Raw genomic sequence first — 15,452 nt, forward strand, 5'->3', positions numbered from 1 at the left:
TTCCCTTAAGTGTGTTTGTGTGTTTGTGTGTGTGTGTGTGGGGGGTATCCATAAGTGCCAGGAAATCCTGGTAGAAACTCTTGGGATTATGGAAATCTGAGAAACCCCATTAATAGTGTGTAATGTTTCCTTCTCAAAGAGGAGCCTGTCTTCAGATATCTTTGTTGTAGTATTAACATTTCAGGGAAGCTTTTATTCCAACTCCACATAGGGTCATGTCGGTGGCTTTGCAGCAACCCGCGTTTCCAGCGGTCAGAACCGGGAACGGAAATATTTTCCGCTGAGGCTGTGTGCCCTTCACACTGAGAGAGAGCAAGTCAGTTTTTGGGAGACTGTTTAAAAAATAGCTTGAAATATATTATATCCCATTCAAAAAGGCATTTCTAAAAGTCCCTTCATTCAACCAACAAATATTGAGAGTCTATGAGTAACTAAGAGCAGTTTTTCATATTATTATTACTGTTGAAAATTATGAGTATTATTTTTCAAAGGAAAATTGCTCATTTTCCTTTGATATCTGAAATGCAATGTTGCGATTTTAGGAGGAGAAGCTAGGTGCCTGATGACTTTGCCAGCACCTCCCCTCCAGGTGCCCACCAGCCAGCCGCCTCTCGCTGGCTCCTGCTTTCCCAGGCATTTTGGAGGCCACAGCCACACAGCTGATTTAAGTTTGGAGGGGCGCCTTAGCAGGGATGTTGGCTGGAACCTCAGCGGGTCTGTAACAACAGCAATCACGCGCCGTGGGCGCAGGGCTCCCGTCTCCTCGGAGGGCTGAGGGGTTGACAGGCCCCAGGCAGAGGAATTTCCCTGCTTTGGGGCATTTGGTGCCGCATTCGCTCAAATGCACATCCCAAGCTCCCCCGGAGTTGTGAACTAAGGTGGGGATAATTAATCCCCCGAGGAGGCCGTGTTGGGGAGAAATGTCCATCAGGTGAGGAGGAGTCTGAAGGAATTTTGATGTCACGTTGGGTTTAAGTAACAGCCAGGTACAGTTCAGACGATAGGACGGAGCTTTGGAACGGGTCAGCGTCGGGCGGTGGAAGTGGGTTAAATGAAAGGGAGTCAGTGAGAGTTAAGGATTATTCTTCCATCTCAGCAGAAAGTATTTCTGTCCCCTGGTCCTGACGATGGAAAGACAGTTTGCTGCAAAACATTCACTTCCATTTGGACTCCGTGTGGAGCTGAAATAAAAGCTTCCCTGAAATTTTAATAATAAAACAAAGATGCTGGAAGACAGGCTTCTCTTTGAGAAGATTATACATCTCATTTGCTTTTTTAAAGCTCGTTCCATAAAGATACCTACTTTACTGCTTAAATTTGGTTCACACAGTCTAACGGACATTTATTTCTTAAATAAAAAATCTGGATCCTTCGTTATTCTATCCCGCGTCTCACAAAAGTGCAGTCCTGGGCCCTGCCCCACGGCATTCCTTCTACTGCCCCTCGGCTTCCAGACCCACAACCAGGGACACCCGCTCTCCGCAAAGAAAGTGCGATGCAAAGACCGTCTGTCTGTGCTTTAAATCCAGTTCTCCTTTGCTCACGTTTCACTCTCATCTGGAAGAAGGAAAGCTTTTTTTCTTTTAAAGTTCTCTCCTAATTTTTATGATCATTCCTTTCCCTTTATTTCTGCAATATTTTTGGCAATCAGAAAGACAAGTTATTTTCCAAATTTTGGGTTCTGACTATCAGCTGTACACGTTCCGGTAGCAGAGGTGGATTCGAGCTTCACGGCCTCCAGCACCAGCTTGTGTCCAGGGAGAACTGCTCGATCCAGGCTGCCCCACGGCCGAGAAGCAGATGGAGCAGATGAGGGAGAGCCGCCCGGCAGCTGACGGGGGTCCTGGGGACCTCCCTGGTGTGCGCTCTCTGCGTTTCTTAATGCAAAACTATTTCCCTCAAGTCAAGAGCCTCGAGCCGATGTTAATGGTTTGCACACCGACGTGAGAATGTACCCTTTGTTATGTGGTCTCAGCAAACATTTTTGAAAGCAATGGAATCCTTTTTGCAAATGAAATCTCATGTGTAACCCCAAGATATTACAGGCAAAAGCAAACTGCTCTGATGGAAGGGGCCGTGCTCTCCGGGCTCCCCAGGAACCCAGTGCTCTGTGAACACAGAGTGAAAACGTGGCCCCAGGAGCCTGGCTCCAGAGCGTGAAGAGTCTTGGGGGGCCACTTGCAAACTTGTAACTAAAGACATCGACTGAGAGCTCCCAGCACTGGGGACACGTTGCCTTCTTGGTGGATAGAAACTCCGCACAGCATCTCCTATCCTGATCAGCTCATGAGTCTGGACATCTGCCACGAGGACTGAGAGCCAGCGATGCCTGCATCCCTGGGGTGGCACGGATGCGCTGCGGTGAGCGAGGATCAGGCAGGCCGCACGGGGTCCTTGGCCCCCGGGGGCTGGCAGCAGAAGCGAAGGTTATCCTTGGCCCTGGTGAGGCCTGAGGCCGAAGTCAGGACCACACAGCCCAGGAAAAATATTAGTTGGCTCCCCCTGCGGGGCCAAGATTTTGTGCCAAAACAAGGCCAGTCACCTCTGCAGGCTGGCCAGGCTGCCACAGCGATTCTGGGGGGGCTCTGGGCAGCTGGGGCTGCATTTCAGCCTTCCAGATAGCCAGCGCTGACCCTTCTGGAGAGCTGGGTTAAACAGAGTCACTCAAACACAATTCTCAAGCAGCTGGGTCCAGCCCTCCGCTTCTCTCATGGAGGGTATTTGTAGGGAATGTGGACCCCTGTAGTTTCGGATCCTGCCCGCTCCGGCTGCCTTTCTTCACGCAAACTATCATCTTTCGGCTCTCAAGCCCAGTCAGCCTTGGGCGAGGCTGCTGACCGCAGGCTTCAATGGAGCATTCATGGGGTGTCACTGAGCTCCCGGAAACTCAGTGTTGGCCAAGTGTCAAATAGCCGCCCCCAGTGCAGGACCAGGCTTGGCAAAGCACTCGGCAGAGACGCAGCTGACCCTTCACCTCGGCACCCCCACTCCCATCCATCTTGGTGCCAAGGCCCCCAGGACAACTCCAAGGGCAGAAGTCCCCTGTGTGCCAGTCCCGGACCTACCTGCTCGTTGATCTGACACATGGTGAGGTTCTGGTCATCGCAGGAGCATGCTACACGGATGTACTTGAGCCAGCTGCCAGCCCCTGCCTGATTAGCATCCACGCAGAACTTCTCGCTGCCCAGGTCTTCGGAGATCTGCCCAGCAGGAAAGAAAACCGAGAAGCGTCAGAGACATCCTGTGTGCTGGTCAGCGCTCTCTGCACTCGCCCAACGAGAAACCCAGCTGCCTGGGCTCAGAGCAGGAAGGCAAGTCAGTGTCTGGACCCCAGCCCACCCACTGGGCACCAGGGGGCCCTTGGCCCCCCTAGCCTGCCCACACCCAGGAGCCCCCTGGAGCCCAGTGGGGAGGTGGAGGCAGGATGACGGCCCTTTCTCTTCTCACCGAGTGGATCACGGCCCTGGCCCGGCAATAAAAAGGGCCACCAGCGTTGCAAAAACTCCCCAGCAAAGCCGTCCCACATGTGAGAAAGCAGAGGCCACCTGTGTCTCAGAACAGAGCCCTCTCTGCTAAGGAGAGTTGGGGTGCTGGGCTGGAGAAAAACGTTCTTGAAGGTAAAGGTGTTGTTGGGGTGTGTGGCTGCATACAAGCCTGGGTGCGAGTGTGCGCGCATGTGCATGCATGTGCGAGCATGTGTGTGCGTGTGTGTGCGTGCACATTCACCCCAGCGTGCACATCACCCTGAAAGTAAGAAAACATTTAATTTTCTTAAAAGTGGAAACTTTCCTTTTGACCCTCGGAAGCATGCCGACGCCCAGCCTCTCAGCACCCTCAGAGGCCACGCGGCTCTTGAGTGGTGTTAGTGACTTTGTTGTTGCTCTCGTGTTCTGAGCACCCTGACTCACAGAAGCCGGAGCTTCTCAGGGTGTGCACCTCTGAGTAGTTGTTTATGAGGACACCTGACTGCTGTCCCCTGCTGAGAGAGGGACTCCCCTAGACCTGCTGGACCCTGAGGGGGAAGCTGTAGGCGGGTCCCTCCCATCCTCCCACCTGCTCTGCGCGTGGGTGCCTGCTTCGGGGTCTGAATCCAGAGCTGTGGAAGCCGGTAGCATCTTGGGCGAGCTTCCTAGGCAGCCCAGCCCCAGCACTGAGACGGTAGGGGGGAGGGAGGGAGGGGCTGAGGCCACCACCACACTGAGGTCCTGCAAGTAGGAAGGGGTGTCCAGGTGGGCAGGGTGTCCAGGTGGGCAGGATGTCCAGGTGGGCAAGGTGCCTTGGTGGGCGGGGGTGTCTAGGTGAGTAGGTGTGTCCAGGTGAACAGGTATGTCCAGGTGGGCAGGTGTATCTAGGTGGGCAGGTGTATCTAGGTGAGCAGGTGTGTCCAGGTGGGCAGGTGTATCCAGGTGGGCAGGTGTGTCTTGGTGGGTAGGTATGTCCTGGGGAGCAGGAGTAATGGAAGCAGAGTGTCAGAAGGACCCACTGAGGTCAGGGCACCATGGCTTCTATTCCCTGGAGGGTCTCCTGAGTGCCCTGTTATGAACAGTAAGGACAAGGGAAGGAGGCTGTCCCCTTGGGGCCTGGAGAAGCCCCCTTCTGGCTAGAGAATCAGGACGCTTTGTAAACACCCAGGTGCTCTATGGACAACTTTTTTTTTTTTTTTGCTTAAGGAACATTGCCCCTGAGCTAACATCTGTGCCGATCTTCCTCTACTTTGCATGTGGGTTGCAACTGCAGCATGGCTGACGAGTGGTGTAGGTCCGTACCTGGGATCCGAAACCTCGAACCCACGCCGCCAAAGCGGAGTGAGCCAAACTTAACCACTACGCCACCAGGCAGGCCCCCCATGGACACTTTTTGTGTGTGTGTGTGAGGAAGATCAGCCCTGAGCTAATATCTGTTGCCATTCCTCCCCTTTTTGCTGAGGAAGACTGGCCCTGGGCTAACATCTGTGCCCATCTTCCTCCACTTTATATGGGACACCACCACAGCATGGCTTGCCAAGCAGTGCGTTGGTGTGCTCCTGGGATCCAAACCTGCAAACCCCGGGCCGCCGAAGCGGAGCACGCGCACTTAACTGCTACGCCACCAGGCGGGCCACCCTGGGACACTTTTTAATTGGCTGAGGGCCCCACCGGCCTCTGAGTCAGCGAGGAAACGGAGGTTTCAGGGGCAGCTGCTTTGCTGCGGGATGCACAGAACCTGCCTCTAGTCCATCTGCACGTTCACACCCTGTCGCACCCTGAAACCCCTCCTGGAACCCCTGGCAGCCCCTCCTATAAATGACAAGTCCCTGAGTGGATACACTGGGGCTCAGCTTTGCTGACACCTCCAGAGGCTGATCTGGAAAGGGGCCATGAGCCGAGGGGCCTCCGTTCGGAGAATTCTTCAGTTTGGGGGGACCTTAACCAAATGGGCCTAATTCTGAAAGAGAAGAGAGACCCATGGGCCCAGGCAGGATGGAGATGAGGCACGGGAGGGAGGGACACTGTGGCAGCAGAGAAGCTCTCTGTCCCAGTCTTCCAGCCCTCAGCCACTCGTGCCCAGACCCTCAGGATGCCAGGGGAGAAGGGGGCTGGGACTGCTCTGTGCTGGAACCAGGGGGCCACTGGGCTGGCTGGTGGGGGGAGGAGCACAGGCCCACGTGGGAGTGTGGCCACGTGCCCCCTCCCCAGGCACTAACCTCTCATGCCCCCTCTCCTCTCACCCCAACTGCAGGAAACCCACTGAAAAAACCCACCAAGCAAACCCTGTGGTTAGTGGCACTTTGACTCGATGAGGCAGCCCCACCGCCTTCCTCTGTCACAGGGAGGAAGAGGGCCTGGCCAGCCAAGACTGACGGACCCCACCCCATGCCACGGGTGGGGTCCTGAGCTCCCTGTGGTCCCCACCTCATGGCATCTGCACAGATGGGTGCCGGCGGGGGGGCACTCTGGTGTCTCTGTCTGTTTGCCAGTCTCTCTGGGTCTCTCTCCATCACCAACCCCCACCATGGCCCAGTCTGGGACTGGTGAAGATGGTAAACGATGCTGTGAGCCATACAACCATTCCCCCCTCCCCCCACCAGCTTCTTCTGGGGGCTAGTTGTTGACTCAAGGGTGTTGCCTCACCTTGACAGGCTTGAGGCCTGTCTCCTCAAGAAATCCCTGGAAGAAGAATCCATCTAATTAACTAACTAACTAACCAACCACTGTTTTAAGTGCTTGGAAGCTCCCCTCCATCCAGTTTGCTCATATATGTGTGTGTATGAGAGTGTGCACGCGTGGGTGCGTGTGTGTGTGCTGGGGTGCCACTCGCGGGGCCATAGGGGGCAGTCAGTCAGTTGTATTTCGGGAAATGACAAATCAGCCCCATGAAGAAATGGCCCCGAGGCCCCTGTAGGACCCTGACCTGCCCCATGAGCCACCCGGCTTCCCTCCTGCTCACGGGCATCGCCCATCTGAGCTGGTCTTCGCCACCATCTTCCAGAGCCCGCCCTCCTGTCTCCCCTCCTCACACTTCCCCGGGTGGTCCTGGGATGCGGGTTTCAAACGCGGCTGTGGGGTCCCAGGCCGAGTCCCTGAGGCAGATTCTCTGGGGGGCTGGACTCTGCATTTTGCCTCGTAGACTCACTTCCCAAGGCGCTCTCTGTCTTCCACAGTGAGGGGGGCTCTGTGCACCTGCTGGGGTGGTCCTCTGCCGTCCCCTTTCTCTCTGTCACCCCAGAGAGCATGCTTGACCTTTTAGGTTCTCAAAGGACTTGTTCTGGAGGGAGGTGAAGAGAAGCACAAGAGGCTGAATGCAGTGACAGCCTGCTGCCCTCTCACTCCTGTGGATCCTGTGTCATCGCAGGACAGCCGGAAGGTTCCAGGCTCATCCCACCCAACCTCACACCCGAGCCCTTCCTTAACATCGTGAGCAAGTCCACACTTCTGCTGGCACACCTGCAGGCCCAGGGACCCCCACGGCGTGCTCCCAGACAGCCTGGTCTACCGTTGATCCTGTTGCATCATGAGGAATCGCTTTTGGATGAGAAGACCCTGCCTTCCGGTAACTTCGCCTCTTGGTCCTCGCAGAACAAGCCTCTCTCTTTTCCACACGACGGGCCTGCAGGTGTGTGAGCACGGCCCGTGTGCCAGGGTAAACATCCCAGTTCTCTCAAGCGTGTCTGAACACGGACATGGCTGGGTGCTCACCCACAGGAGACACTAGACTGGGCCTCTTGCCTGTCCCTGTCCCCTTGGGGTACAGGGCCTAGGGCTCGGAGGCCGCAAATCCTCGGTGACTTCCTGTCTGGCTCCAGCTCTGCTCCCACTCTCTGACCAGCAGCCTCTCCTTCCTGGTCACTCCTGGGAAATATCCCTCCTCCTTGACCCGGAAGCCTGGTCACCCAGCTCCCGACCATGTGGATGGTCCTAGGGTGGGAGTTACTTCCTGGTGGCCCCGAAAGGTCAGAGGAGACGTTCTCCTGGTGGGCACCCTGGCCGGCTTTCTGGGGGGATGCAGGTCTCCGTTAACTCCTTCCTTTCAAAGAGACTCAAGCTCCACCTCTGAGACATGTCAGGGGAACTGCTGACCCTCACCTCCGGGGAAGGCAGAAGCAGCCCTGGTTGTGGGGCCCTGAACTAGCAACAGATGCACTGGGAGAGGTGCCTGTGTCTGTTGTCATGGTCAGGCAACAGGGGCCCCCCCCGGGCCCACTCGGGCCCACCTGAATGATGGAGCAGGGGGCCGGAGGCTCGGAAGCTGCTGCTTTTCTGTTTCAGAGCAGGGAGGTGCTCGCAGGGGCGGCCACGGGTCCGGGCTTCTGGCCAGGTGGGCAGGACGCTGCCGGCCTGGCTTCTTGTTTGGGGCGTGGACCAGCCTGTGCCGTTTCTGACTCCAGAAAGGGAGAAACAGGCTGCAGATAATTGCCTCCTTCTTGCCTCCTTTCCTTTCAGCTCTCTGCCCTCCTCCCGGGACCTCTGCAGTGGCGGAGCTTGGGCCTTGAGAACTCACACCACGAGCCCGCGTGGACTCAGGTCTCTTTGTGCCAGTGTGGCCCCTTACTCATGACCGAGGCAGCTGCTGTTATTGCCCCATTTTACAGGGCAAGAGATGGAGGGCCCAGGAGCAGGGGTGCTCCCAGCCCAGGCTGCCCCACTCTCGAGCTGTGCCGTCAGCTGCCGCCCTGCTCGCTGTCCACAGTCCGGAGCCAGGTCAAGGACCAGAGGGCCTCCGTGTCTGCTCCAAGAATCACGCACGGGATTCTGTGTGCTCTGGAATCCAGAAAACAGGCCTGGGCGGTCACAGGTCCATCTCCATCCCCCTTCTGGAGTGTCCCGTAAGGTCAGGTCAAGGTCATTGCCTCCCAACTCAGCAGGGCCTGAGGCCTGGTTTGGTCTGTGGCTCAGAGTCCGGGCCCCAGGAGACCAATATAGTTAGAAGTGCACGGAGGAGGAATGAGTGACCTGCAAAGCGCCCACTCTGGGCTGTGCGGGTTGTGCGGCTCTGCTCAGGGCACGAGCGAGGGAGGGAGCGAGGGAAGGAAGGAAGAGGGTGGCCCAGCCCGGGCACCTCCTCCAGGCTGACTTCAGCAGGCAGTGGCCCAGAGGCTGCATGGCCGCGAGGCTGAGGCTCTCTCAGACCTGAAATCCACTCCCCTGCCTGATCCTGCTCCAAAGCCGGCTCCGGGCTGTTTGGAGCTGAGCCTCGGGAATCCCAGAGCCTCCAGAGGAAGCTGCCCTCCTGCCCACTCTCCCCCACTCGGCCTCACGGGCCTCCCTGCCCCTCGTCCCCCCGCCAGCTCCTCCAGCTCGTAAATCACCCCCATCAGAAACGCTGAGTTATAAAGCAAAGGGATGGAAAAATTCTCTTAACCTTGACAATTTTTTTTGCACATCATTTGAGGTTTCCTGCACTTCTAATTTGTGGGCTCTCTGCTGGGCTGGTTCGCTCACGTTAATGGGCACGGCCAGCCACCGGCCCGTCCGGGGTGTGCGCAGGCGGGCCCGCCAGGCATCTGTCGTCGGCTCGCCTAATGGACTCCGAGCAAGCAGGAAGAGGCGGCCCCAGAGTCTCCCTCTCAGCCCGAGACTTGTGCTATAATGCCACTCCCCCCGAAGCCCGGGTATGGCGTCCACGTACGACAATGGGCGGGAACCCGGTGTGGGGGCCTCCTCACTCTGACCCCTTCTTTAAGGACCCACGAGCTGACTGGGAGCCACGGGCCCTGGCCACAAAGCTGTGTGGGTCTCTTCTTTCCGTAGGCACACGCACATGCACACACCATGGTTACGATTTATGGCAGCCATGAGGAGCTGAAACAGAAAGTCTATTCTTGTGATGGAAGGAGGTGGGCGAAAGGCATTCTGGAAACACCTCTGTCCGGGTGCGGACACGGAGCCTGGACAAGCTCATAAATCCCCCGACCTGACTCTCATTATGGGGCTCAGTGGTGATATGACCAAACACTAGGGAGAAATGTGGCTGGCGTGACAGGGTCACACTGCTGCCAAGCAGACAGGAGTCCTGGCAGGTGGGTCACAGCCCTGGAGCCCTACCTGCTCCAGCTGAGAGGGAGGTGGGAGACAGAGGGAAAGGGGGGAGGGAAGGAGGGAGCAGGGAAAGGGGGAGGGGAGCAAAAGAGGGGGAGAGAGAGTAAAGAGAGGAGAGAGGGAGGTAGGGTGGGAGGGGGCTACTGGGTAAGTCATGGAGCTGGTCCTCCAAGATGGAGGCCAGCCTGTCTCCTAGCTCATGAAGAGAAAGGGATAGAGAGAGCCAGTGTTTTCTGGGGCTTGTGTCTGGAAGAAGCTGGCTGGGGGCTCCTAGGAGCCCCAGATGATCTTGGTTTCCATTGGACAGTCAGGGCAGAGATGTGTGTGTTCCGGGGGTAAGGGCGAGAGTCTGTTGGTCTCAGCAACCCAAGTGCACAGCCCACGATGAGGATGCTACAAGAGGAAGCCGGGTGCCCGACAGGGGAGACTCTGATGCCACAGCAAGGCAGATGCCCCAAGTCCGCGCCTGGAGGATTTGTTCTGTGTCAGCAACAGGCAGAGCCTCTCGGCTTAGAGCCCGACCCCAGAAACCACACCCTAGAGTGTTTTGGGGCCACAGATATCTTCGAAGGTCTGATGAAAGCCATGGACCAGAAATTATTCAGACATCCAAACGCCACTTGAACTCTCAGGGTTCTTAGACCCTCTCTCCCCAAAATACTCAGACACCCAGGTGCCACGGAGCTTCCTGGGGTTCACAGACCATCTCCCACAAAGCACCCAGACCCTCGGGTGCTGCGGCGCTCTGGGGATGCCCCACCCCCCCGGGGCCCAGACGACGGAGCTCTGCTCCCCGCCGGCCGGGGTTTCCTCTTAGCTCTAACTCCCTCTCCGTCCCCTCCTCCCTTTCCATCTGATTCTTACTTGACTCTCCCTTTCTTTCTTTGCCTCCTGGGGTGGGGGCTGCACACGAGGGGGGACAACTCTTCCAGCAGCGTCTGCGCACTTTGCAGAAAACAGGAGGGTAAGACAGCGGCAAAGCAGAGAGTTTCGGGTTGACGTCGTGAGTCCTGAGCCCTCTCTGGGTCCCGATCTCGTCCACATCACACAGGGGACAAGACGGGAGGCAGACCCAGGCCGTGCAGGCTGTCCATGCTGCCTGTTGCAGGACCCAGGTCACCAGCCCCACTGGGACCCGAACACACCTTCACTCCAGAAGTGTCCCCGAACTCTGGGCCTGAGTGGGGTGTTGGGGGCTGGGCTTCTTCCCAAGCGTGCGTCTTGTCCACACGGCAAGTCTGCACCTTCTCTCATTGGCCAGGGGCTGTAGCCCGGACCCATCAGAAATAAACAGGCAAATTGGTGACTCAAACTAGTGCTCCTAAGTCTACAAGGAAATAAATGAATGGAATACAGACTCACTCAGACACAGAAACCCCTCAGGGTGACGGGCAACGAGAGGGTGTCGGCAATGGAGAGGTCTTTTGAAATCTTAGGCCCAGCAGCTGAGCTATCTCTACAGGCAGCCCACGAGGTGGGTGAGGAGCCTCGCAAAGGGGTGAGCGCTCCATCACTGAGGGAATTCAAGGAGGGCTTGGTGGCCACCACCACCCTCTAGGGTGGTCTGAAAGGAGGCTGGGCTCTCTGAACCACAGGTGCCTTTCTGGCCCTGAAATTGCACAATGGTCAGTTTGATAACACGGGGGCTGTCCGGGGTTCTGCCTCAGTTTCTCCTTTGGAACTAGAAAACCTCTTTCCTGCTTTCTGGCTGCGTGGAGGCCCATGGCTCCATGCACGCGAGGTGAACTGTGAGGAATGTTGATTTGTCCTTGGTAGCTTGTTGAAGACATCCAGAATGGAGCCCTGTGCCCACACCCGAGAGCACTCAAGTGTGTGCATGCTGCGGGGACATACTTCTGGCCCCGGGGATATGTGGCCATACCTATCTGTGGGCGCAGCTGCTTCCCTGGCTGGCTGCACCTGCTCATCCGCTCTTCAGAAATGTGCCAGTGAGGGTGCTGCTCACAGCAGGCCCTCTCCTGGGTCTTCTGGGTGGGCAGGAAGTACAGACTCCTGGCCTGTGGCGAATCTGCAGTGGGTGCCCCGGGGCCCCTAAAGGGACAAACCAGCCTTGGCAGTGAGTGGGAGAGGGGACGCAGCAAACAGGATCCATCCTGTGTGCCTCCCTTTAAGACCCCCTCTGCCCACCTGTGTGTGTGGCTCCCTGGAGTTTCTTGGGGTGCCCCAAAGAGCAAGCCCCCAGTCACTGCAGAGAGCCCAGGGCCTGGCCTCGGCCCCAGTAGGAGGGGACCCTTCTCACAGATCCAGGGACAGCTTGCTGAGCCAGGAGCCGATGGCGGGGAGTCTGTGGACCATCCCTCTGTGGGGTGGCGGGCTGCTGCAGCCATGCCCAGAGGACAACCACGCCCAGAGGACAACCATGCCCAGAGGCTCCGTCTTCAGACGTAATCGCTGGGAGCAGATGAGAGTATAAGTCGTTTCCCTGGAGACGTCGTTTGTAAACTGAATTTCTGTCATAGGGACCCCCGTTTATGGACGCACCCTCTTTAAAGGTGTCCTGCATTACGGTCAAAAGGGAAGTTCTCCTCGAAGGTGAGTGCCCTGTGTGTGGCTGCCTGGCTTGCTGGCTGGTTGGGAGCAGGGTGGAGAGGGTCTTGCTGTGAGGAGGGGGGCAGAGCTCTTTCACAGCGGGGGACGTCGAGGTAGCAGCAATAATAAGACACCCCCAGTCCCTCCCTGGAGACATCTGGGGCCCCAGCGTCCGGCCCCGGAGCTCCTGACACGTGCCCGGCGCTAACAGTATCCCACATCCCCCCAGAGGAGGCCCGTGTGTCACCCGGCGGGCCGGCCCCAGTCAACGGTGACAGCACACAGTCATGTTCTCCTCGTCAAGCCCAGGTCACCAGAGTGGGTCCAACTCCACTGAGAGTTCCAAGTAAGAGCAAGCAGGGTGACTTGTTGACACCAGCTCCTGGGGCAGCTGGGGCCTGGGCCCTGCTCCGCCCTCTTGCTGAGAACGATCTGGATGGGGGACATCCCAGGACTGGCCTTATGTCCCCCAGGGGACAGCTGCGTTGGCAGCTGGCTGGGCTCCTTCCTGCTGAAATCCTGCCCGTCTCTCTCACTGTAGGAGGGAGTGGATTCTTCACACCCGGTGGGGCCGAGTCCTGAGCCCCCACCGCACCCACCCCGAGGAAAGCCGCGGGTGCTTCTACCTGTCCTGCCTGCGGGATGGCCGCCGGAAGTGAGCGGAACCATCAACCAGGTGGACCCGACCCACTCTGTGGCCTTTCTGCGGCATCTCTCACAAGCCAAGACCGGGTTTCAGCTGCTGTGTGGACCACAGGGTCAAAGCAGGGATTTCAGGCTGGCCCTGAACCTGCCGAGCAAAGCAAGCAACCACGGACCTAGGGCCTCCCTTCCACCCAACCGCCCGGGAGACGGCTGGTGCTGCATGGGTGGCTACTTGCCAGAGCGGATCGCTGCAGAGGTTTCTGACCTCACGTGATCCAGCTGTAATCTAATTAATTAATCTGGGTGTAAATGCCTGGCACCGCAGTGGGGGGACGGGGACCGGTCTTGTGGGTGCCTGTGTGCAGAAGCACGGTCCCGCCGGGGCTCCCAGCTAACACCCCAGCCTCATGGGGGTTCTGCTCCCTGTGGGGTGGAAACATCCACCTTCGGTCCTGCCGCTGACATTGGGACCCGGAGGCCACCTGGAGAGTTTGATGCTCAGGTAGGGGCAGAATTGTGAAAGCCACCGACGTGCCAACATGGGACAGTTGGGACAGGTAAAGGCTATCGGCGTGGAGAAGCCCCCAGATCCTGGCCTGGCTTGTGCAGTCCCCCTAGCTTGTGGGTTCCTCCCGGGCCCCTCCCGGGCCCCTCCCGGCCCCACAGCTGGCCTCAGGCCTGCCCTGCTCCTCGCGCTGATGTGGTTCAACGCCAGCAACCCAGCACCTTTTCAAGCCCCAATTTGATCTGAAGTTGGGCCCAGAGCAGAAGCCTCTGAACCTAGGGCTGCTCACGACCACAGCCTCAGCTGTGACATTCTGAAGTGAGAAACTTTTGTTTTGTTTTTTGATCATGAAAAAGATTGGAAAAAAAAAAAAGCCCAACAACCCAAACCAGAGGCTCGTGGCAGGTCCTTGGCCAGGGTGAGGTGGGAGCCCGGCTCTGCCCACAGGAAGCGGTTCCTCTGTCGAGCTGACGCGAGGCGCCCCGGGGCGTCACATTCATAACCTTTCTCCGGCCACATAGACGGTAACAAACTGCAGAGCTTGTGAACGGGGCACCCCCCACACAGGTGCAAGAGGAATTCCCACAATGGCTAAACCGCTGCAAACTGGGGGGCAGGGGCTTCTAAAACCCGCTGGCACGCTCCCCGGGGCCCGGGGCAGCGGCCTAGACTTCCTCTTTGCGGGACAAAAGCCCCAAGTGGGGAAGCCAAATTCCAGGCAGAGGCGCCCACCAAGGACCCACAGGGCCTCCTCACCCCGCTCTGTCCCCTTTGGCTGGCACTTCTGCACCCTCCAGCCCACGACCTCGGTAGGCGCCACTCAGAGGCCCAGGGCCTCCTCACCCACAGGTGCTCTCGGACGTCCCCACCACTTCGGACAAAGACCAACGCAGGCTGCATCCGGGAGAGACGTCCAGACGCACCTCTCAGAGAACTGGACACCGGGCTGAGAGAGGCTCTGGACTTCTCACCCCTTCCTGTTCTCTGGACATCCTCTTCTCTGGAGCAGTCAGCGATGTGCAGAGCCGTGGCCCTGGAGCCTGTCCCCCAGGGCTCTCGCCACCACACCCTTGGTCAGGACAAGGCAAGTCCCTGTGGCCACCACCACCCTACAGACTGCTGATGCTGCGATGACTGCTGCTCCAGCTGCTGGTCGCTGCTAAGTCTCACTACTGTCGTTAGAGTCACTAGAGGCTCACATCTCCCTGAGGGGCAGCCAGCATTGTAGCCACATTTGTAGCTGAGGAAATGGAGGCACCCAGAGGTGAATAACTGGCCCAATGTTGCACAGCCAGAAAGGGGCAGACCAGGCGGACACTGGGCACTGGCTGCCCATCTCACCCCTTCATGATCTGTGGGGACCAGTGCCATGCATCCTGGCTGGTCCTGCCCTTCTCATCTCTTCTCTACTTGAGGATGCTGGCCAAGAGCAACTGAAGCTTCTAGAACCTCACCAAGGAGTAGTGTTCACTCGGGGCTCACGGAATGTCTCTGCGAATGGAAGGATGGATGGATGGGTGGATGGACGGATGGATGGATGGATGAGTGGTAGATGGATGGATGGGTGGGTGGGTGGATGGATGGATGGGTGGGTGGGTGGATGGATGGATGAGTGGATGGATGGATGGATGGATGGATGAGTGGATGGCTGGCTGGCTGGCTGGCTGGCTGGACGGATGGATGGATGAGTGGATGGATGGATGGATGGATGGATGGATGGATGGATGGATGGGTGGTGGGTGGATGGATGGGTGGATGGATGGATGAGTGGATGGATGGATGAATGGATGGATGGATGGAGGGATGGATGAATGGACGGATGGATGGAGGGATGGATGGATGGAGGGATGGATGGATGGAGGGATGGATGGATGGATGGATGGATGAGTAGATGGATGGATGGACGAGGTGCAGAGTCCTCCCAACAGGCCCAGATACTTCTGGCTTCCTCCACTTCCCAAGGTGAGATTTAAGGGAACATCCTGCCAAGAGTTGTAAAGGTGGCAGAACACAGGGACTCCTCTCCCAGGAGGCATGACTTGATCTCACACATCAGGGTAGGCCCCTCTGATGGGATTTTACAGCCCCTGCCCCATCACAGTAAGGACTACAGTAGGCCGTTGACTGTCTTATCCACATAATTTCTTCCTCTTCCTCTAGATGACATGGGATTTGAAGATTTCATCTGGCTGATTCCCATAGTGAGGCAGACAGTGGGTGCTCAGTGAATGTTTGAG

The 15,452-nt window shown here is 57.6% G+C and overlaps 1 protein-coding gene across 1 annotated transcript in view; it reads right to left on the bottom strand.

Moving 5' to 3' along the window:
* The window catches only part of PRDM16 (PR/SET domain 16), a 231,359-nt gene that overhangs the window by 46,486 nt on the left and 169,421 nt on the right, over positions 1-15,452 (bottom strand). Inside the window, exon 5 of the mRNA XM_087445768.1 lies at positions 3,066-3,200. Coding sequence (XP_087301894.1) covers positions 3,066-3,200 — 135 coding nt within the window. The remainder of the gene's footprint in view (positions 1-3,065; positions 3,201-15,452) is intronic.

This window comes from Ceratotherium simum, chromosome 22 (genome assembly GCF_057802395.1).
Source record: "Ceratotherium simum simum isolate JZ-2026a chromosome 22, ASM5780239v1, whole genome shotgun sequence".
In the NCBI taxonomy this organism is placed as follows: domain Eukaryota; kingdom Metazoa; phylum Chordata; class Mammalia; order Perissodactyla; family Rhinocerotidae; genus Ceratotherium; species Ceratotherium simum.